This window comes from Eulemur rufifrons, chromosome 14 (assembly GCF_041146395.1).
Source record: "Eulemur rufifrons isolate Redbay chromosome 14, OSU_ERuf_1, whole genome shotgun sequence".
NCBI classification, from domain to species: domain Eukaryota; kingdom Metazoa; phylum Chordata; class Mammalia; order Primates; family Lemuridae; genus Eulemur; species Eulemur rufifrons.
The window spans coordinates 35,488,339-35,511,175 of NC_090996.1; the positions used below are offsets into that span (position 1 = coordinate 35,488,339).

A 22,837-nucleotide genomic window follows, 5' to 3' on the forward strand; every position below is an offset into this window, starting at 1 on the left:
TTTACAAGTTGAACTGGAAATTTAAACAGAAGTTTAACAGCTCTTGTTTATTATATTAAATAACCAAAACACCTTTTATTCCCAAATTGGTAAAGAATAAATAATATAATTTACAATATGGTACAAAAAATAATCAGGAAAGACAAGCATTCTGCTTTATACATACACTGTAAATGTATATTTATAATCTATAAAACAAATTCACATCTCAAACAAGCCGAAAACCTTAGATGATATGGCTTAACGATTATTAAAAGAAACAGCAATAATTTCTGCTGTCCAGACCATTCCTAGAGCCAGTTATCCTGTTACAGAACAAAGGGCACAGGTTGCTGTAGTGCTTCCAAGACATGACTTGGGATTTGCTGTTTCTTTCCTTTTTTTTTTTCTTAAATTAATCTTTCCTTTTTTTCCTTAAGACAAAGTGCCATATTTCCTCACCAACGCATCTGCTAGATCTCCATGCTTAAAGAGAACACACAACTGTCTTCTTCCTCCCTTGCTCCCAGTGTCTCGTATTCCACAACTTTCTTTGCAGAGCAAGTTTAGATTCACTGGTGTGATCTAGTTAAAGATGCTATTAAACTGAAGAGAACACCCACCAGAAATGGCACCGTACAGAATAGTACAGCACGGGATTCTGGTGCTAAGAAACTGCAGATGTGCGGGAGAACAAGCAGAGCAACTGAGGAAATGACCCCAAAGATTCCCACTCCCTGAGCAAGTACTCTACACCTATGAGATATAGAAGGATGAAAAAAGGTCATGAAAGCGTGAACTTCAACTTGCCTCTGCACCTTCTAAAGGATGGAATGCTCTCACTGTACATTCACAATCAAGAATCAAAGCCAGAACACCAACTTCCTTGACACCAGAGATATTTGGTCTCAATCTTTAGAAAAGATGAATCAGCAGAAAGACCCCAGACAACATTAGAGAGATTAGGGAAAGATTTTTCTAAGAAACTGATCTCACCTTAATCACATGCTCAAATGCACAAAGGAAGCCAGTTTCTTACTGAGACGGTTTCCGCTGGAAAGGCAGAGGAAGACGCAGGAAGTGGAAGGCCTCTCTGCTTGAGTCTTTTGAAAATTCCAGCCATTAACAGTTGCCTATGTTTGTACATAAATATTAGGCCGGAAGAGAATGCATCATTTCCCCTTCATATGGAAAATAAATGCATATACTGGTCTAGCTGCTAGAGAAGCAGCAGAATTCTCTGGAATCCTGTCAGTTTTACTCCAGGAGAGATGAGTCAGTCCTCTCTCCTCCCTAAGTTACCTACCCACTGGATGACAACAGCTACAGTCCGCCGCACCCAGCGGGAGTCCATGCCAGAGAACCAAGTGGGAGGTGCTGTTAAGTAAATGAGGAGCCTACAAAGCAGATCCCAATCTCCAAGGTTTCCCCATTGGATGTCAGTGGGCAAAGGTGCCAAGTGACACACCATACTGCCTCAGGGTGTCTCCGACAGGCAGCTCAGGCCCCTCCGTCCCTGGTACAGCACACGTCGGCCCTGTGCACTGCGGAGCATCAAGGCTGTGCTGTGACTTGGCATCTCTGGCCTAGACTGTGGGAATGTGGGAAAGCTCGGAGTGGCTCCACATCAGCCCGGTGTCCAACCTACTGCAGACCTGGCAATGGCAGGTGCCCAGCAAGGGAGAGCGACTGATCGACCTTAGCTCAGTGGGATGCTAATTTCAGGAGGCTGATATATTAAGCATGAAACACAAGCTAGTTTAAAGACATTCTGGTCCAAACAGTGCCGCCCATAACCCTTAATAAAGTGGCACCATGTTCCTTTTCATCCCTCCAGAGCTCTGGGACTGTTTTTTTAAGATCTTGTGTCAAAGTCTGAAAGTCTGAAGAAGGTAAACCACCTTCGAGGCAAAAGCTCCAAGAAAAACTTGTGAGAAGACAAAAGGAAGCTCCTGCCTGGAAGCCGCCTGTCCTGCAGTGCATCACCGTCTGTGGTCTGCTGGCTGCAGCAGCCGGTGGGACAGCAGGACTGAGGGCATCTGCCTGCTCGTCTACGCCAAAGGCCTTTCTTCCCCCTTTTCACCGTTCCCTGCACTGTGGACGGGGAGAGAAGCGGTGCAGAGGGCCGGGGCCAGCCCTGAGTGCTGCTGCCTACCTCACAAAAGGTGGGGGGCAGAGAAAGTGTAGGTTCAGATAGGTTGGAAAAGCCAGATCAGTCCCCGCTACTGGGTTGGGGTGAAGTAGGACGGGAAATGGTGGCGCAGGCACCAGCTGCCCAACAGCACAGCGGTGGCTCCTGGCCATACTGGATATGGCTGGACGGTGACTTGTGTGCTTGGAACTCCTGAGGCTGAGAAGGCAAAGGAGCCCTGGTTAGTTAGCTCCGTCTGGGAAAGACCGGACGTTGGGCCATCTGCAGTTGTAACACTGGTCACCCGGGGCTCAAAGGGGGAGACCACCAAAAGGGGATGGGTTTGGGGAGCTCTGACTCCCTCTGGACATCTGAACCCTGTGTGCCCTGAACAGGGGAGAAAGGGGAGGAGAGAAAGGGGAGCCTCGGGCAAAGGCATGTGCACGGGACTGAGCAGGTACACCAGGCCTCCCTGCACCAGCGCCAAGGAAAGCAGACAAGGCTCTGAAGCAGAGAAAACTTCCTCGCGACGGCAAGTCTGTCCCAGATGCCGGACAGTAACACACGGAAGCTCAAGAACTCATCAGGAAAGTCTCATCTGTAGTCACATCAGTGCTTAGGGGCCATCGCAGCAGAGAAACATCATCTCAGACCACCCGGGAGAAACCTGCCAAGGGGCATGGGCAGGGAACCAACTAACACAGACTCTTCTTCCTCTTCCATGTCTCCCTAATTCTTAAAACACAAGAAAAACACTTTTAGCCAGCTTAGCAGGACCACACAAAGTCCACACCACCTGCTTAAGACGTGGTTCTCATCCCCTTCCTGTGAAGGTGGGGCAGCTGCTAGGCGGGAGCACCAGAGGCGAGTGTTTCTGGGCTGATGGCACTGGCTGCAGCCCCTGACACTCAGACATCCTCTGAGCGTCTGCTCTCTCAGGGTGTGACACCACCAGGCAGGAGCCCAGGCCACACCCGACAGTCCTGCCCAGCACCCTCCCGAGAGCAACTCGAAGGTGGCACAGGTTTGGCAGAAGGAACGCAGCAGTGGCCTGGGGGCTCCCCCCAGAGAAAGGGGAGTCAGCAACTCCCCGGCACACAGCAACTAGGCCAAGGCACATGCTCCCTTCTCAGAAAGCAAGCCCACTGGAACGTCCAACACGACAGCTGAAGCAGAGCACGGGCTGAAACGGCACTGCTATGCAGACCCTAACACGGGGCCCCGGGACTGGCCAGGAACTGCTCCAAACCACGGCCATTTCTGCTGTCCGCCCTTCCCAAGAACTGGCCCTGGTCTCCTGGGACATCACTGCCCTCTGCTTGTGGGGACACAGCTCATGAGCAGTGGTTCCTGCACGGGGCACATTGTAGGGTGCAGAGGTGCCTCTCTTCAGATCATCTTCTGGGGGCCCTGGGCTCGATTTGTCCTCTCTAGCTGGAAGAGAGTTTCAGCTACCACAAAGGAGGACCCCAGCCCCGTAAGTCCTCCTTTTAGCCTCCAGGATACCCCGTCCCGAGCTGCGGTCACTGGGATAGGTCACCCACGGGGGGACCACCTCCACCAGCATCAAACAGAACCTCCCGGCGGCCGGGCTCTGCGATGGACAGCTCTTGGGCCAGGTCGTTGAACCGAGATATGTAGTCGATGCTGTTCTCGTTCATCATGCACACCAGCTGGGAATCCACGACCTGCAGCACAGAGGAGACACGGGGCCACATCAGCCGGCGGCTGGAGGGCCCTCCCGAGGGGGGTGGCTCCCTGCGGAGCAGACAGCTATCTCCCAAGTCCCGCTGCTGGAGCCGAGCCATGGACGGCGGCCCAGTGTGCTCTGGAGAATTTCAGAAGGGCCTGTCGTCCACACACACTGCGCAAGGGAGCCTGGCACAGCCGACTGCTGCGCGAGCGTGGTGGTGCCTCTCCCGCGACAGTCACGGAGACTGAGGAGCAGCCTGAGGGTGCGGAGGCAGCGAGGGGACAGTGTTTGCTGGCGAGGGCGGTCGGGGGCCTCCAAGGACTGGAGCCTGAGCAGGAGGCAGGGTACGTCCGGAGGACAAGTTGGGGAGCATGTTCCTTTCGGGAGAAACAAGTGCAAAGGCCCTGAGGCGGGAACAGGCTTTGACTGTTCAAAAGCTCGAGAGAGACAGTGGCCATGACACAGTGAGCGAGGCGCAGTGCAGGGGGGAGAGACGCGGGCGCAGCAAGGCCTCAGGATTCGATCCTGTGCACGGCCACAATGGAACCTGCTGTCTTCACTGCTCACCCTCCGCCTCCTGCGCCTGAGTGGAAGCGTCCTGCGGACAGGGCCTTTGTTCGCACATAGTGGGCCCTCAGTAAATGTCGATGATGAATGGCACGCATCATGAATGAATGAGAGGGCTTTGGAAAACTGAGCAGGGCTATGGTATGAACCCAATTTTAAAGTTTTTATTAATATTATGGGAAAGGCCAAACAAGTTGAATCTGTTTTTAGAACGTAGAGCAACTCTCCTACCCATGTTCCACCAGCAGCTTCCACCCTCCTCACCCGGGGCGGGTCCAGCTCCACCTCCCCCCAGGTCCCTCACCCCACCAGTGGGCCAGTCCGCAGGTGCTCCACGCCGTACGTGCACTGAGGACTGCCTTAGGGACAGCCGCGCCGTACGTGTGGGGTTCTCAGTAACATCCTTGCGCTAAACACTGACCGGCCCTTTCTGCAGGGAAAGATGGGTTTCAGTCACTCACTAAGGACACCGAGTTTCACAGACATGGACCGTGTCTTTGCTCCGTGCTGCTCACTTCCACGTGCAACACGTCACCCAGGGATCTTGGGTGCAAATTCTGATTCGGCGGCCCTGGGGTGGGCCTGAGAATCTGCATTTCTGACTTCTAGGTGTTTCTGCAGCTGGTCTGTGCCCATTCTTTGAGCAGCAGGGCCACGGCATGGTTCTCAGGCGTCTGTGCAGCGCCTGTCCTCACAGGGGCTGGGCATGTACAAACGTGCAGGCAAACACGGGAAGGGAGACACCAGCGCTCCCGGGTGTGCTCCGCGTGGAGAGTCTCGGCCAGGCGGGCCGAGGACATGCCACGCGCTGTGGGAGGAGACCCAGTGTGCCACCGCGTCTGCCTCTGGATGAAGTTTCCAGTCAGATCACGCTCGGCTCGGTGCTCCAAAGCCTTTCCCCAAGTTCATCATCTCAAGATTCGCAGTGTATGTTTTTTGAGCTTTTTTTTGCTCCATGGTTTTCCTCAACCATCGTCCTACAAATTCCTTAAGAAATACCTACCACCGTCTCCATACCCGGGACTCCTACAACAGGATGAACCCTTCCAAGGGGCATTCTAGTCTCCCTGAGCCTCCCCAAGCCTCCCCGAGCACTGCCGCCCTGCACACCAGCTAACGCCCGCCGCATCTTCACTCCTCCAGCCAGCCTTTCGCCCTCACGCCCGCTCGCCCAGACGCCACTCAACCACCTGGGGGACACCTGGCTGGCTGCGAGCAGACAGCCTGGCCACACAAAGGAGGGACACTGCATCTGGTCCAGAGAACACAGTCACACGTGGAGTTCTGCCCCCACACGCAGGAGCTGCCATGTGACGCCTACCACTGTCAGCCCGAGTGCGTGCAGAGACGCACGAGGACGGCAGAGTCCTGCAGAACCAACCCAGCTCCATGGGGCCGGCCACAACACACTGCAGGAGACCCTACTGGAAGGTTCCCTGCCGTCAGGATGGGACTGGCGATGACAGAACCGCTTACTGTCACCACATACTCCACAATGGCACTGGCACCTCACAAATCAGGAACCCCAGGAAGCCCAGGGCCACACAGCTGCTGCAGGACACCCTGAGACGGAAGCTCGGCTCCAGCCACCCTCGGAGACCCTGCTCCCCACACGACACCAGGGCCTCCCAGTCTGGATGCCATAGGGCTCGGCTGGCTGGGAGTCTGTCACCGTGCCATGCGGACGAATGCCAGCCCAGCCAGCACCTTCCATCCTCAGGAGCAGTCAGAGCCAGGGTGTGTGTGTGCCACCTCCTGGCATTCCACTCTGGCAAGCAGTTCTCAGTGACCCACAGGTCTGGGGAGGGATCTGGCCACCTTTGGGGCAGGGGGCAGGGGTCGGGGGTCAAGCTCAGGTGCGAGGTTGGTGCACCTACCTCCGCAACGTCGGCTAGGGACCTGGACACAAATGAGTCCCTCGAGTTTCCATCCAACAAGCTGGGGCCAAGCAAGGAGGTGCCACTGTTGGTCCCAATGGGAGTCGGCAGCATCTTCCGGCTCTTCTCAGGGGAGATGAAGCTTGCTGCAGAGAGAGGACCAGAGGAAAACACCCTGAGATCCACCCTGACCAGCCCAGCGGGAGGGCCCTGGGGCGGGGCTTGCACGAGGGGCCTTGGATGGAACGGACACGGGGTAACTGGCTTTCCCGCGTAGCGATCCTGGGGCACAGGTGCGCGTCTCGCTTTCCAGGAGCCCCCGAGTGTCCCACTCTGGAGCCGCCACCCCGCCCCCGCATTCTGTTCTCTGAGTAGTCCTCCCTGAGGGGCACTCAGGTCATTTCCGACTGCTCCTGACGTACGTTTGACTCTGCACACGTCCGCACCGACGTGTGGCAGCAGGAGACGCTGCAGGGGGCTGGCTCCCTTGGCAACACCCAGACCCAGGACTCCGAATCGCTCTGGGCCATCAGGCGTGGTGCCACCTTCAGGCTGACTGAGCTCGCTGTATGTGACACACGGGGGCTGCCTATGACAACCGTCCACGTGCCCTGGCTGCTCCCTAAAACCACAAGGGGGTGGGTCCCCGACATGCTAAGGGGAGCTCTTCCTGCCTGGAAAAGAGGAGCTGAGCGTGTCTTTCCCTGACATGCCCCTTCCGGCCGCACTAACACCTGGTACCCCCCAAGCAGACAGACGGGGGACGAGGACAAACACGTCCTACGTACTCTCCCGTCTGCAATCAGGAAGGTGCCATGAGGCAGCTGGACCATCCACTTCAGAATATCTGATCCCAGAAAGAGGAGCCAACAGTGCAAAGACGGGGACTTCTTTCCTCCTGCCCTCGGCAGGGTCCTGCAGGAAGCCCCGGAGGGGAGGGCGGAAGGGGCCCAGAGAGCCTACGTGTGGGTGATGGGGACGTTCCTTGCCCCCATCAGGCTCTGGGTTACCAGGGTGTACACGCTTGTCAAAGCTCAGTGACCAGGCCTGGCGCGGTGGCTCACGCCTGTAATCCCAGCACTTTGGGAGGCCGAGGCAGGAGGATTGCTCAAGGCCAGGAGTTCGAGACCAGCCTGAGCAAGAGCGAGACCCCATCTCTACAAAAAAATAGAGGAATTAGCTGGGCGTATGCCTGTAGCCCCAGCTACTCCTAAAAGTTATGCCTAAAAAAAATTAACTCAGAAAAAAATTAACACTTGAGAAACAAGCAGACAGCCCTAGCAGGGGTTCAGCTACAGAGCAACGGGAGCCCCACCTCCCACACTCCATCCCGCTGGTCCGGGAAGGGGACTCGAGCCCTCCCCACACGCTCACCGAACAAGCTGCTGAGCGAGGAGTCGGTGGAGTCGCTGGGGTACCACTGAGGGTCGTGGGTGGGAGAGGCGATCCAGTCAGGCTGGGGGCTGCTGGACGGGGAGGGAAGACTCTTGGAACCGTCACTGCCGTTCAGCTTTGCTGGAGAGAGAGGGACCCCTTCACCTGCCCCCCAAAATGCTGGGTCAGAGATGCCATGAGGGAGAGAAGTCTGGTCCCTGCTTCCCCATCCCCCACTGAGAAGGGAACGCTGCCAAGCTGGGAGACCCAGGACCCGAGGGCCCCCTCACCAGGATGGACAACCTGCTCTCAGGGAAGGATCACAGAGCCTTCGGGAGGGCTTCGTGTGGCAAGAAAGACAGGACATAGAGCAACAACAATGGCAGCAACGAGCGTGGACGAGGCCAGGCCCTCGCCACGATCTTCATGTGAATCATCTCATGGCGCTGACAACAGCCTTGAGTCGCGCTCACTATTCCCAATTTACTGCTTAGGAAAGCGAGGCTCGGAAGTTGGTGACCTGCCTAAGGCCACCTGCTAACAGGGTGTGAGCTCCCGTCTGCCTGAACCCACAGCCGGAATATACCAGCCACCAACAACCACGCCACCACTCCCAGGAGCATCGCCCCAAGAGCAGACCAGGCCCAGGCCCCCCCCCCGGTACCAGTCTAGCCACTTCCTAAACACTGTGACACCCACAGGCTGTCCCCTCATACTGCACATCAGCTAGGAAGATGCCCCTCTGGCCGCGTGCTGTGGAGGGCCTTGTGGGCCACCCTGCTCTTGCCCTAAGGTCAGGAGCAATCCTACGGGACCACCACCAGCCTCAGGTCCCACTGCACCCCGTCCCTCTGCACTGCCTCTGCCAGGGCCAGGCAGCACCTGTAGCTGGCAAGTATCCAATTCTCAAAACACGACAGCTGGACTGGAACATTCCCAGCGAGTGTGGCAAACGGTCAGGCAGGAGGCCAGACCCCTGATTCTGGGAAGGGGAGAGGCCACCCTGCTGCTCACCGTACTGGCCGGAGCTGATGGCGATCTCGATGATGGAGTCGCTGATGTGTGTGGCAGGCTCTCCTTGTGAGAGCGCGTCCTCGGGCGGGCCTGGCAGGGAGATGTCCAGCAGAGCAGAGACATCTGGTGGAGAGAGCCGGGTGCTGGGGGCCTCTGCTGAGGACAGCGTGGAGAGGCCATTCTGGAGAGAAGCCTTGGGCAGCTCAGGTAAGGAGAGGACAGACGAGCCCTGTGGGGAGACAGGTGTTGTTCAGACACAACTGACCAATCAGAACCTCTAATGAAAAATCAACTCTAGCTTCACAGCTCGGCGGGCAAGTGGCATGCAGATCAGAGGCGGTGGGTGCCGCAGTCCCCACACGCCTGGGGAATTCAGTTCTCCCAAATCCCCAAGAGGGCAGAGTGGAGGGGCCAAGCCTCAGAGGCCCGGACCTGCTCAGACTGCCGCCAGCAGTGCCACAGCGCACAGGCAAGAGCCGGCGCCAGGAGAGCTATCAGCTGACGGCTTCCTCCTCCACCGCCAGAAACGGAGCCCTTGCAGGACTGGGGATGAATCAGCCTTGCTGGGGAGGAGGGAGTCTGGGGCGGGAGACAGCCACCTTCACTCACTCCCTCTAGGCAGGAGGCGCAGGGGTGCAAGGGGACAACAGTCACTGTGTCAGGGCCATCCAGGGGAGAGACGCTGGCAGGACCAGGGGTGGGGGTCAGGGCACTGGAGGGGTCGTGGGGCCATTTCGTTCAGTGGCCCAAGGGCACGCTCTACCTGAAAACTGTCCGTCACTGGCTCTTGATCAGCCCTCGAGGGGACGCTGACGAATGGGTCGCTCGTGCCCTGCAAGAACAGCAGGCCCACCCGTGAGCACCGCACAGCGTGCCAGGCATTGCCCAAGCCATCGCCCAGGACGGAGCTCCAGGGCAGGAGCTGCCCCATCCCCCTGGGCCTCCTGACAGCCAGAGGGACAGTCAGCGGGTACGGGTCTAGGCTGAAAATGCTAAGAAGCCACTTCCAGAGTGTGGGCCCTGCAGTTTTGACTTTTTGTTGACTCCAAGAGCAAACTCAAGTTCTACCAAGAAGTTGACCTTGAAGCAGGCAGGGCTGGGCTCCCTAGAGTTCTGACAGGATTGGCCCACCCCCTCCTCCAGGCAGCTCTCAGGCAGGCCACAGCAGGCCAGAGAAGCCAGACCACTCGGAGGAGCGGTGAGGAGTGACAGGAAGGCTGTGCAGACCCTTCCTTTCGCAGACGAGAAACACCCAGTAACGTCCAGGCAGAGGCCATTGTGCTGGGTGCTGGCCGAGACTGAGCCGCCCCCACGTGTCCCAGCTCTAGCTCCCCAGGGCCACGCGGTGCTCACTCACGCTGTACCCCCTGCCGTTCAGACGCTTTCCTCCAGCCCACGGGGTCCGGCCTCCCACAGGCAGGACTGCAGCCCCGAGTGATCTCAGCCTCACGTCCTGGGCCCCCACCCCAGAAGCTGTTAATGCGGAATTTCAAGCCCTTCTAAACACACTCACCCCCATGGCGGGGATGGGGTCTCCATTCTGGTGGGCTGCCGTGGAGTCCTGACCGGAGACGGCTGCTGCTACCTCTTCTGAGGACAGTGCAGAGAGGCCGGACAGGCCCTCGGTGTCCAGGACAGGGAGGGGGCTCCCGGGGATGATGCCTGCACTTTTAGCGGCCAAGTCGATGGCACCTGGCAACAGAAACGACCTTCAAGTCTCTGCTCTACGGACGTCCCACAACGTGTCCCAAGGAGGCTTGGGAACAGCTTCTCCCTCACACCTCATCTCAGTGCAAGAGCCAAGGGCTCCGATGGTCTCTCTGAAGGGTAATGAGACATCATGATTCAAAGAAGAAAACATTAAAAGCCTTGTGACAAAAACATCCCTCAGAAACCTCACATGTGGCTGTCACCGTGCAGGTTACACACTTACTGGCCAGGTGACTCGTGGCCTGGGGTGGAAGGACCTTGGGCACGATCGGCCGGGAAAGAGCTGCTTTGGTCAGAGAAGACTGGATGGGCCGGAACGAACCTCTCCCTGCGAGGGCGAGGACAAAAGCAGACATGTCAGCGCTGCCCGCCCATGCCTTCCCTTGTAGAGCCTTCACAGCCACTGTCGGGGTCACGGGGGCGGAGCCAAGGTGGAAGCCATGGAACATTCCAAGCACTTGCTAACTTGGAGAGTCAGAGGTCACACAGGCTCCCACCTGGAGTGGCTCCCACCACGGTGGCACCACTGTGCCTCTTAGGAGCTGCTGAAGGGCTGCGATCACCACTGTCATCCTGGGAGAATGGCCCTTTACGGTCCATGGGTGCGCGAGCTGAGCCACAGGCTCCCCTGAGGCAGTCAGAGCATCCGACCTGGGACTGAGGTTTGGTTTGATTCTGCTCGGCCTCCCACAGTTAAAACGGGAGCACGAGGAAAAGCAAAGTCAACGGACACGTATGGGTCTTACAGTCGGCCAGCGTGAAAACCAAGATTGGTGAAAAACACAAATCACAGAACGTGTGCTTGACTAAGGACTCTCCCTGGACCAGGCTGACTTCGAAGAGCCAGGGCCCCACTGAATTTAGACGTAGGAAAGCGTGATTCATACACCCAACAACACATCCGCTCCGCAACACGCCTGACGAGGCGTTGCATACGGAGAGTGGGCAGCAGACGCTCCGCTGCATGAACTGAGCGAGGCGCACAGGGGGCCAGCTGGGACCACACCGGCAGAGGCGCCCCCACACCTCCAGCCCAGGGCCCATGCCTCGCCCGCCACGGCAGCCTGGCCCAGCAAAGGCACACCAGGGTGCCTGAAATGTCACTCCGAGAGCCATGGACATCAGCGCCTGCCGTTCCCAAGCACACAGCCACACTCGGGTGAGGAGGAGGAAACGCCGCCCCGGGGCGCCGGGTCCTTACCGGTTACGGAGGAGTTAGACAGGATGGAGAAGGAGCAGACGTTGTGGGACTGGTTTTCAGGTCGAGGCAGCAGCGTTCTCTGTGAAGGAAAAACTGCGACAGTCAGAGTGAGGAAAAGACTCCCTCGCTCCAGAGACCCAGTTGCACAGAGAGGGAAACTCCAAGGAAGAGGGAGCTGAGCACAGCCAGGCGAGGTGACGACACACAAGCCTGGGCACCCGAGACCGCTCTGTCCTGCGGACACCACGCCTCAGAACACCAGGTCCTCTCCAGCACAAACCAGGGAGGCCGGCCTCTGCCAGGGAAAACGTCACAATCATCTTCCTGTAATCCAGAATGTTCTTCTGCATTTGGCTGGAATGCAACTATGTAACTACTGGACGTGGACTCCTACGAGAGACACCCCCACGCTGGGCTCCCTCACGTGTGGGGTGAAGGAAAGAAAGCTCCTGGCTCGTAGCCCAGAGACCCTCAAGGGCACGGGCTGCTCCTCCACGGGGCTCCTGTGTGCGGATAACTAGACTGCAATGCGCTAAGGGCACCTTGTGAATGGTGACAGCCGCCACCTAAGAAATTACACTTATCACTGCAACTGTCAGTCATCAGAGTAAAACAGTAACAAAAGGCGTCTGTCAGCCCCATGGTGCCACAAGTGGCTTCAGTCTCCGGGCACACACTGCCCTGTGCTCTCGTATGGAGGACTCGGCCCCTGACCCTCAGTGGCGCCCCACGGCGTCAGGGTCGGCAGAGGTCGGGGCGGAGGCGCTACTGGGACAGCAGCAGGCGGCGCCCCCTGCACGTGAGCCACATACGTCCCGCACCAGCTTTGTGCCGACGGCTGACATGGGGCTTGGCAGGCTCTTTCTGTAAAGGGCCAGGCAGGACATATTTTAGGTTTTGGGACCATACTTGACCCTGCCCTTGGGAAACAGCCACAGGCAGTATGGAAATTACTAACTATGGCTGTGTGCCAGCAACATGTTATGTACAAAAATATTAAGTGAAAAGACCACATGTTGTATGACCCCATTATGGGAAATGCCCAGAACAGGCCAATCCACAGAGACAGAAGTGACCAGTGGCTGCCCGGGGCTGGGGGAGAAGGCGGTGTGAGTTCATAGCTACAGTGTTTCCTCGGGTGATATTGTTTGGGCATCAGACAGTGGCGATGGTTGTACCACCTTGTACAGAGACTACAAACCAGTAAGTTATATACTCTAAATGGGTGATGTCATGGTGTGTGAACTGTGTATCTACAAAGCTGTTTTAAATAGAAACAACAGTCAGGCTGGGCTTGACCCCTGGGCCGTAGTTTTCGACATTGGATTTAACAGCCAGAGCGTGCACCCAGCCAGGAGCATCTTCCATTTTAAATGCAGACGATGAAATGTACGAGATAAAATGTACTAAATTAATCTGAATACAAAATACCTAAGACTTAGAATGCATCTTTCTTCCTAAGACCTTTCATGCAATCACTGATTTCTAAATATACTAATCTCAAGAGAGAAAAAGATTTCTAAGAGTCTACAAAAAACATTAATCCAAAAAAATACACATTTATAAATTTCTAAGGCCGTAGTTATTTCAGACTTCCAGCCTCCTTCCCTTATCTCACACCTCAAAATGACAATGTCTTCTTTCTCACGTGCCTCTACTTCCCTGGGCTTCCCCTGGGTCTGCACGTGGCACCTGCGGGTCCTCCCAGGTTCATGATCACGGGCTCGTGAGAGGCCGGGCCTCTGGCCAGCTGCTTCCACTGACTAAATATTTGTAAATAGATGTTCTGATCATCCTTGAATACATCCCAATCTGCGACACTACTGGGACATGAATCCCCAGAACTTTGTCTTTTTTCAAGCAGTTTTCAACGTTGTTCAAAAGTCATCCTTACGTGCACTGCTGCTGCTTGTATTTACCCTATTCACGAGGAGGAAAAGAGGGGCAAGGATTTCCCCCATTTTACACCATGAAAACCTGAGATACAGAAGAAACCCAGTGTGACCTGTCAGCCTGGCCAGGAGGGCCCAGCTGCGAGGCTGGGCACATGCAGACTCGAACGAGGTTCCCTGACCTGGACCACCAATGGCTTCCGCAGGTGCCGGTTCCGCAATTTCCTGGGCTTTGGCAAAAAGAAATCCGACTGCATCTGTAAGGCAAACAGGACCCGACTCCTGAAGGTGCGTTTTCCACGAACAGGGGGTGGGGCACCCGGCACGCAGGGCAGCGCGGCCTGCACTTACGCTGATGGAGTTCAGATGCTGACGGAACGTCAACTCTGCTTCCTTACTGGGAGAGAAGAGCTTCCCGTGCCGGCTGTTGGGTGGCAAAGTTGTTGGGACAGCAAAAAGGCCACCATCCGAGTCACTGCTTCCTGTGCTAGAGGAACCAGCCACCAAGAGGGGTCTCGGAGGGTTTCGCAAACCTGGAAAAGGAGAAGGGAGAATCAACTCACCTAGCAACATCTCCAGGGGGTGGAGTCCTGCTGGGAAGAAAATCCGAAAGGAATTCTCTTGGCAACCTGTTCGGTTGCCTTGAAAGGAATTTGCTGTATCTCAGTCCCGTAAGAACACTGCTTTTCCGTCATTCTCACTGAAATTCTCGTTTCTGTTTTGAGCGGATCACGGGTCTCCTGGATAGGACAGAAGCACTTCACCACTCTGCTCAGTGCCCAGGGAGGGGCAGAGTTTGAGGACTTTTCAGAGGCTGGCGCAGTGGTGAGCGCCGTAATCCCAGGAGCTGGAGACCAGCCTGGGCAACACAGTGAGGCCCCGTCTCTACTGTTTGAATGAATGAATGAATGAAAGCAATCTTAGACAAGTTTCCAGAGCTAGAAGAGCCCTCAAGGTCACCTACTGCAAACCAGGAACCAGCAAACTTTCCTGGTAAAGGGCCAGACGCCCTCCTCGGCTTTGTGGGCGCTCGTCCCCGGGGCAGCCCTGTCTGCGGCACACACGGCTGCAGACACACGCAGTGAGCGTGGCTCTGCGCCAGTGGGCTGCGCCTGGAACAGCAGCAGCGGCTGGACTCCGGCTGCAGACTGCAGTTGGCTGAACCCTGCTCTAAATCTCTAGTTTTTAGAAAACAGACCCGGAGATAAAAGAACAGAAAATATTTATGTCAGAACTAGTGCAGTGGGCCTCAATCTGCTGTTCTCACCACCACCCAAATCCATGGTGGGAACCACCCCTCTCTTTGCTCTTTCTTTTCTGAGACAGACTCTCACTCTGTTGCCCAGGCTACAGTGCCGTGGCGTCAGCCCAGCTCACAGCAACCTCAAACTCCTGGGCTTAAGCAATCCTCCTGCCTCAGCCTCCCGAGTAGCTGGGACTACAGGAGCCACCATGCCCGGCTAATTTTTCTATTTTTTTTTTTTTTTGAGGCAGAGTCTCGCTTTGTTGCCCGGGCTAGAGTGAGTGCCATGGCGTCAGCCTAGCTCACAGCAACCTCAAACTCCTGGGCTCAAGCGATCCTACCGCCTCAGCCTCCTGAGTAGCTGGGACTATAGGCATGCGCCACCATGCCCGGCTAATTTTTTCTATATATACTTTAGTTGGCCAGATAATTTCTTTCTATTTTTTTTAGTAGAGACAGGAGTCTCACTCTTGCTCAGGCTGGTCTCGAACTCCTGACCTTGAGCGATCCACCCGCCTCGGCCTCTCAGAGTGCTAGGATTACAGGCGTGAGCCACCGCGCCCAGCCCTAATTTTTCTATTTTTAGTAGAGACGGGGTCTTGCTCTTGCTCAGGCTGGTCCCGAACTCCTGAGCTCAAACGATCCGCCCGCCTCGGCCTCCCAGAGCGCTGGGATTACAGGCGTGAGCCACCGCACCCGGCCCCTCTTTATTCTTTATCTGCAGATTTGTGGATAAAGGGCCAGGTCTTCTACACGCTATCATAGATTTCTAGAATTACAGGTTCTTCGGTCTACAACCATCCTCAATTCAGAAAGAGGAAATGAAAGAGTACGCAGAATTAAGAAATTTAAAAATCAGAATGGAAGGCAGGAAAAACCCACACAACCCACCCGCTGGCCACCAGCAGTGAGCGCGTGTCACCGCTGTGTCCACTAGGACTCAAGCCTGCTGGCACCGTCCCCACCAGACAGCCAGGAAGGAATCGGAGGAAGCGGAAGGAGAAACAACAACAAGAAAAGAACTTCAGGAGGACGTGAGCTAACGCAACAGCAGTCTCTATTTCCTCCCAGGCCATGAGGACGGACCCAGGGAAGTGGGGTCCCCAGCATCTCCCGGCAGGTCCCCACAGCATTACTCATCAGAGAAAACCCAGAAGCCAGCGACATTCTCTGAGAGGAAAATAAGCTGGGGAGCCGTCAACACACCAGGACGCTGCGTGTGTTTCGGTGCCTGGCCAGGCCAGTGCTTTGCCTGACTCCAGGGGGCCGACTCAGCAGAGGCCGAGCTGTCACCTGCACGACGCGGGCGCCGGAGCACAGACCTGGGCCGACGCTGCAGTCACAGCACCCGCGCCAGCAACGCCGCCGAGACAGCAGCCTCCAAGTCAAAGTGTGGAGGTGGCGTTCCAGGGCACGGGACAGAAGGGAGCACCCGGCCCTCAGCCCCAGCGGCCCCCACCTGCACGGTCACGCCCGTCTCACCAGACTTGTCTTGGGAGGAGCAGAAGAGCCAGAGCGGCCCGTGCCCATCCACAGTGGCACCACCTCCTCTGTGCCTGGGAGAGGGACATGGGTACAGCCACACAAAGTGTTCAAGTTGCTCATTCTACCTTTAAACTTCACGTAGAACTCACCATTCTAGCCACGACAGCCTGTTTTAATATGAGTTAAAAGCAAGTAAAATTGATGCTGCAGGAAACAGGCTACGTCAATCTTGGGGTTTCATGTCTCCAGTAACACAATTTATGAACCTTGAATTGGGATCATTTCCTGCGTACACCTGAGACATGGCACACTGCGGACAGCAGCTCATTCCATCTTTTTTCTAGGACTTTCTAGGAGTGCTGGCACATCCCCTCACTGAAGCCTTCTTTAATATTTTAGATATAAAGAAAACACTTGCTGCAGGCTCTGAAAAACCAGCCTTCTCAGGGGCCTGTTACAGAGGCATTTGCTGGCCTCATGATGCTGGCCCCAAACAGACTGGCAAGGGCCACCTGTCCTCTGCTTCCTGCTGGCTCCTACCTCCAAACCCCCTCTGATCGGCCCCTGCGCTCACCCTCCCACGAGGAGGCAGTGATTTCCGTACCTGCCCCGTCTGCGGGGCCGTGGCAGACTGGACAGCAAGGCCGGGTCTCAGGCACACCTGTAGCTCAGTCCCCAAACCCACCCAGGACCACGGATGGCACCTTCAGGGCGGTCCAGGCATGGGGGATGGGGAGTGCAGTCGCCCGCCTCACCTGAGGAGCAAGGAGCGGAGCTGGGCGGGAAGGTCTTGCTGCTGCGGAGGGTGGCCTGGTTCCGGGGACACCGGGGGCTGCGGGAGCTGATGGTCACCACCTTCCCTGGGGGTGTCGCTGACTGCTCCTCCTGCGAGGGCCTCACCGAGGCTGTGGACATGGCGTTTGCTTCCGGAGCCTGGGGCAGAAATGGGCCAAACAACGTCCAAACTCAGCACACAAAACACCACTGTGAAACGAGCGCCCTGGAGCAGGAGGCGTGAGGACGCCCCTGAGGTCCAGGAGGACTCGGGAGGTGCTGGCGCGACGGCAGAGGTCAGGGCAGAAGCACCGATTGCGGCATCCCCCAGAGTCACTCGGCAGCTCGCCGGTTTGAAAGCTCACTGGTCAGGGAAGCAGTGACAACCGGCCCATCCCGAGCACCTTCCGTGTCTGCACTGCCCGCACACGGCCTGGCCCGCGCCACTCTGGGTGAGGCTGCGGGAGGAGGCACCGGACGGCAAGTGACAAAGCCGCATTAAAAAGCCAGCCTGAGGCCGGGCGCGGTGGCTCACGCCTGTAATCCTAGCACTCTGGGAGGCCGAGGTGGGCGGATCGTTTGAGCTCAGGAGTTCGAGACCAGCCTGAGCAAGAGCGAGACCCCATCTCTACTAAAAATAGAAAGAAATTATATGGACAGCTAAAAATATATATAAAAAAAATTAGCTGGGCATGGTGGCGCATGCCTGTAGTCCCAGCTACTTGGGAGGCAGAGGCAGGAGGATCGCTTGAGCCCGGAAGTTTGAGGTTGCTGTGAGCTAGGCTGACGCCACGGCACTCACTCTAGCCTGGGCAACAGAGTGAGACTCTGTCTCAAAAAAAAAAAAAAAAAAAAAAGCCAGCCTGAGATGACCGCGGCAGCCTCTTCTGTTCGGAGTCAGAGGAAAGAGACACAGACTTACTTTCCAGAACCAAACTCAGTCACAGCAGAGGCCTCTGAGGAGCCAAAGCCCCCAGCCCGAGGGCTCCACAGGCCCAGGCCCAGCTCCAGGCCCTGCAGAGGCTGCTGCTGCATCCTGGGCCCCCGCCAGGCTCACCACGGAGATGTCCCGGCACCCTGGGAAGACCTGGCCGAGGACCCCTCGCTGCTGGCGCCACTCCCCAGGTCCCACCGGACACGACCTCACCTGTGAATGACGCAGCCTGCGCTTTCGGCACAGCCTCACGGACTCTGCCCGCTCAGCACCTCCAGCCCCCGCCCACCCACCTTTGCCATGGTATAGACCCCGCAGCCCCGCCAGCCCCACCAGCCCCGCGTCCTTTCCTATTTCACTTTTCCCACCCGCCTGAGCAGCTCCGCCAGCCTCTAGCGTCTCCTGATCTCGGGGGCTCGGCCCGTCCCAGCTGCAGGGTGAGGATCGGCAGAGGGAGAACACAGGCGGGCCGTCCACCTCTGATGCCAGGTCTCCAGCCTCAGCCGGGCCTCTGGGCGGTGGTTCCCGCACCTGAGCCGGACCAGCCCCCTGGGCCTGGTCTGTACAGACGGCTGGACCTGTCCCCGCATCTGCCTTCCTAGCAAGTGCCTGGGCGATGGGAGCCACTGGCCGGGCACCCCGTCGGGGTGCTGTGCTTGGAGGGCCCAGTTATGACCCTCACATATCCACCCTGCCCTCTGCCCTGTCCTACTGAGGCCGAGACTGGGACGCCCGCTGTGGCTCCTTCCCAGGACACCTAGACACACCCGTCTCTCCTCCATCCCCTCCTGTGATTGCCCAAGATCCAAACCTGAAAAGTCCTTAAATCCACTGCCTGTGGGTCTCCACTCTTTCACCCCGGTTGTCCTACAGCAGGGCTGGCCCAAGGGTCCCCTCCCCACTGCTCCAACTGAGGCCACCTTCCCTGTCCGGCTTGGCCTGAAAGCCACTTGAGCGCCGGGCCCAGTCACCAGCACCCCCACAAGCCCCGTCTCCGGCTCCTCCTCACCTTCTCGCCACATGGTGACCGAGCCCCTCTCCCTGCAAGCACCACCCAGGGGCGCGAGGGCGGGAGTCGTGACCGACACCAGGCACGGGACAGCAGGTGTGGGGCTCACGAGGACACAGGCACACAGACTTCCCACACAGTTCTGGTCGCAAAACCCCAGCCTGGTCCTTGGAGGGCCTGGCGCTCACACCGCCCCCGACCCATGGCTCCCCCAGCGGCTCGCCACCGAAAATAACACACCACTCTCTGGAGCCCAGGACCTTGCGCTTGTACCCAGGTGATCCTATTCAGACTTCAGGGGTGCGGGATGGGGTTACTCCCATCAGCGGCGCCTTCTGTACCCTATTTGTGGGCTCCGCTAACTGGCCTCCCTGTGGTAGGGGACCCCTGCTGGGCTCCAGGACCACACAAAACAAGGAGCCTCCAGAGGACCCCAGACCTCAACAGCTACCCTCAGAGGGGCCCGCACACCACAGGGACCACCCTGTCCAGCCCTTCCCCAGCTCTGCTCCTCCACCTCGGCCTGCCGACACCCCCTGCTCAGCCCTGACTTCGTCACACGCTGCCTGCACAACACAGTGGGGACAGTCTTTCCAAGACAACACAGGGACAAGACTCAGGCCCCTCAGCCCTGACCAGAGGAGTCAACATGACCCAGCCTAATTAGCAGCTGCAGAGCTAAGGCAGAGTTTGCTGATCTCCAGAATTCAGCCCATACCCACATAAGAAAAGGGCTAAACCATTTGTCTTAGGAGTAATATTTTTCAGGAACAAAACATGGACACAAGCTGCTAAGATACCTGGCTGCAGAGAAGCCAGACCTATCCAGACCGAAGTCCCTCGAGGCAGAAGAGACTCCCATACTGACTTTACCCTTTTTCCTTATGATAAGCTCATTTTAATGCAAAATCATGGCCGGGAGTAGAGCCTTAACAGCTCATGGGACATACGACGCTAACGCAGCATGTAATGGAACCACGCAGGGCACACACGTCACCCTCCTCCTGCCTGAGCCTCTTTAACACTCTCCCCAGACTCCCCTCAGGAAGCAGCCCGTGCCATAGAGGCTCCCTGTGCACGGGCCCCACCAAAGCCCTGCCTGGGACTCCCGTGGGCATCCTGTTAATTCCCACTGCACAGACACCCCGAGGGCCTGCGCGGGGGTGACGTTCTACAGTGGGAACCCCAGCCGGCGTTCCCTCCGCAGAGACCTGCAGCAGCTGCCGAGGTGAGGCTGGAACGCAGCTCGGCTCCTGACCTCACCCTCACCCTCACCCCTGCGCTGGCTGTCCCATCCCCCTGCTGCGCGCTTGGGCCTGGCAGACTCACAGGAGCACGACAGGGCTCAAAGGTGCTACCCGTTGTCGTCTTCGTCCAAGCCCCCCAACAGTGACCATGTCCAGCCCGCTCAGTGCTGCACTCCTGGTGCCATGCAGAGAACTAGGGCCTCACCAAGTGCCCCACACCCCCACCTGGGTGGTCTACAAAGAGCCTCTGCCTCCCTGGTCAGCTGGGCCCGGGCCTCCCCGCTTGCCTGAGGTATTGCAGGCTCCTGGTGCCCTGCCCTGCCCTGCCCTGCCACAGAACCGTGTCTCTCCCCTCTGGACCCCACGCTGCTGGCAGGCCCTCGCCACCCAGCTGAGAGCCCTCCAGGCTGGGCCTGGCTCCCCCCGAGGCGGCCAGGAAGACAAAATGGTCTTGGAAGACACATCTGCTCATTTCTGCTTGCCAGCGTCATTTCACAAGACCTGGACTCTGCGATGATGTGTGACTCTCAGAAAAGCAGCTCTGAAGACAAAACAGGACAGAGCCCACTGCCCCACACCCTGTCATCTGCCCGAGTCACTGTATCCCTTAAAACTGCCGCCCCCCCACCCCCCAGACCAAGGACCGGTCTGTGGCCTGTCGGGAACTGGGCTGCATGGAAGGAGGTGAGCGGCAGGTGAGCGAGCGAAGCTTCGTCTGTGTTTGCAGCTGCTCCCCATCGCTCGCGTCACGGCCCATGCCCTGGTCCTGCCAGATCAGCAGCGGCATTACGCACAAACCCTACTGTGAACTGCACACGGAGGGTCTAGGTCGCTGCTCCTTATGAGAATCTAACGCCTGATGACCTGAGGCGGAGCTGAGGTGGCGATGCGAGCGCTGGGCTACAAATACAGATTATCGTTCGTTAGCAGAGAGGTTTCACTGCACATGAAACGCAATGTGCTCAAATCATCCCACAACTATCCCCACTGCCTCGGTCCGTGAAAAAACTGTCTTCCATGAAACAGGTCCTCGGTGCCAAAAAGGTTGGGGACCACTGGCTTAAAAGATAAATGACCCTGGTCCTTACCTTTTCCTGCACGTAAGATAATGTCTGACAGGGTCAGTGTCTGTGTGTCTGTAACCTGGGCCGCAGCCCCTAGTCCTCAGTAAGACTCAACAAAACCAGCCCTGCAAAGGCCCGGCTGCTGCTGCTGCTTTTGACAGCCCGACCCACTCACCAGCTTCGGGTTGACCTCGGTGGAGATGAGCTTCAGGAGGCAGCGGAGGAGGCGCTGCTTGTGGAGCGCGGCGGGCGGAGAGCCGGGTGCCTGGCCCTGCGCGCCGGGGGCCTGGCCGGGGCCCAGGGCAGCCAGCCAGTCATACTCCAGCTGCAACTTGCTCGGCTTGCCCATCATGAGGTAGACTTCGGCCAGCGTAAGGCTTTCGGAGGTCTGCAGGTTCCAGCCCTCCTCGCGGAGCTGCTGGGCCAGCCGGCTGGCGGGGACCTCCTTCGGGGGCCTGGCGGCAGGCGGTCCCTGAGGTGGCGGAGGCTCTGAGGGGCTCCCCTTCTCCTGGGGCTCCTCTGCAGGTGCGTCTGCCAAGTCTTTAGTGCAAACATCTGGCAGGGGCCCGGGGCCAGCTGGGGCGAGGTCAGCAGCCTCCTTGCTGCCAGGGGCAGGAGCCTCTGGGGAGACAGCCCCGCCAGGAGGGTGCACGCCCCCCAGCCGTGTGTCCGCGCAGCGGCACTGCTCGGGGACAATGAGGTCCTGACAGGACTTTAGGTAGCGGGGCAAGGGGTCTAGGATGGAGAGCTCGTCCTCCAGGTCTGGGAGCTGGTTGCAGGCACATGGCAAGGCCCCCGGCTCCTGGGCCCCCAGCTCTTGGGTAGGGCCGTCCCCACCCTCCGCAGGAGCCACTGCAGGGGTCTTCTCGAGATGTGGCCCAGTGTCCTGGTGCCCAGGGGGAGGCCTGTCAGGAGCGTCGGGGATGCTCAGGCTCGGGGTGGCCCCCTCCCCAGGGGCACTTTCAGGGGAACTCTCTCCAGAGCTCTGAGACATGTCAGTGGTGGGAGGGGGCCGCCCCCCACCCTTGCTCTCAGCGCCGCCCCTCGGGCACTTCACATGGCCCCGGGCCGTGCCCTGCCCGCTCTGGATGCCCAGGATCTGGGCTGGGGGCAGCGAGTGGCCGTCCTTGGCGCTCTGCTTGCACCGGCCGCCCTCCTGCCAGTGCACTGTGCAAAAGGCCTTGGAGTGCACCACGCGGGCCACGCCAGGCAGCGGCGTCAGCGTGCAGTTCTCGCCTGGGAACAGGTGCAGCGTCACCTTCTCCTGCGTGGGCGCAGCGCACGAGTCCTGCAGCTGCCGCTCCTCAAGCGTCTTCCGCTGAACACACGGTCAAGGAAGGCGCCCCACTGGCTGCCACCACGGTCGTGCTGACCCCCAGGCACATGGCTAGACCACAGCCACACGCCCCCCTGGCACCCCTGGGGCTCGATCATGCCCCCCTGACTCCTGACCCAGGCTTTCCTCACGCCACTACCAAAAATGCTAACCCAGACACTTGGCATCTTTAGGAAATTCATACTCGATACACATTGCAGGAGCCAGCCGGGGACATGGAGAAACCTGGGCTGTCCCGTGGTCACTGTGCTCAACCTACTGGCAGGAACACTTCAGCCACCCCCACGGGCTAGACAGCAGCCCAGTG

At 57.9% G+C, this 22,837-nt stretch overlaps 1 protein-coding gene across 1 annotated transcript in view; it reads right to left on the minus strand.

Moving 5' to 3' along the window:
• Window positions 1-544: 544 nt before the first annotated feature.
• Window positions 545-22,837, minus strand: part of CRAMP1 (cramped chromatin regulator homolog 1) — a 53,787-nt gene continuing 31,494 nt past the window's right edge. The window contains exons 10-22 of the mRNA XM_069487113.1: window positions 21,370-22,512; window positions 16,922-17,099; window positions 13,790-13,971; window positions 13,621-13,695; window positions 11,547-11,625; window positions 10,569-10,673; window positions 10,149-10,327; window positions 9,399-9,467; window positions 8,636-8,864; window positions 7,622-7,786; window positions 6,248-6,393; window positions 3,617-3,798; window positions 545-554 (exon numbers count right to left, since the gene is read on the minus strand). Coding sequence (XP_069343214.1) covers window positions 3,634-3,798; window positions 6,248-6,393; window positions 7,622-7,786; window positions 8,636-8,864; window positions 9,399-9,467; window positions 10,149-10,327; window positions 10,569-10,673; window positions 11,547-11,625; window positions 13,621-13,695; window positions 13,790-13,971; window positions 16,922-17,099; window positions 21,370-22,512 — 2,715 coding nt within the window. The 3' untranslated portion in view covers window positions 545-554; window positions 3,617-3,633. The remainder of the gene's footprint in view (window positions 555-3,616; window positions 3,799-6,247; window positions 6,394-7,621; window positions 7,787-8,635; window positions 8,865-9,398; window positions 9,468-10,148; window positions 10,328-10,568; window positions 10,674-11,546; window positions 11,626-13,620; window positions 13,696-13,789; window positions 13,972-16,921; window positions 17,100-21,369; window positions 22,513-22,837) is intronic.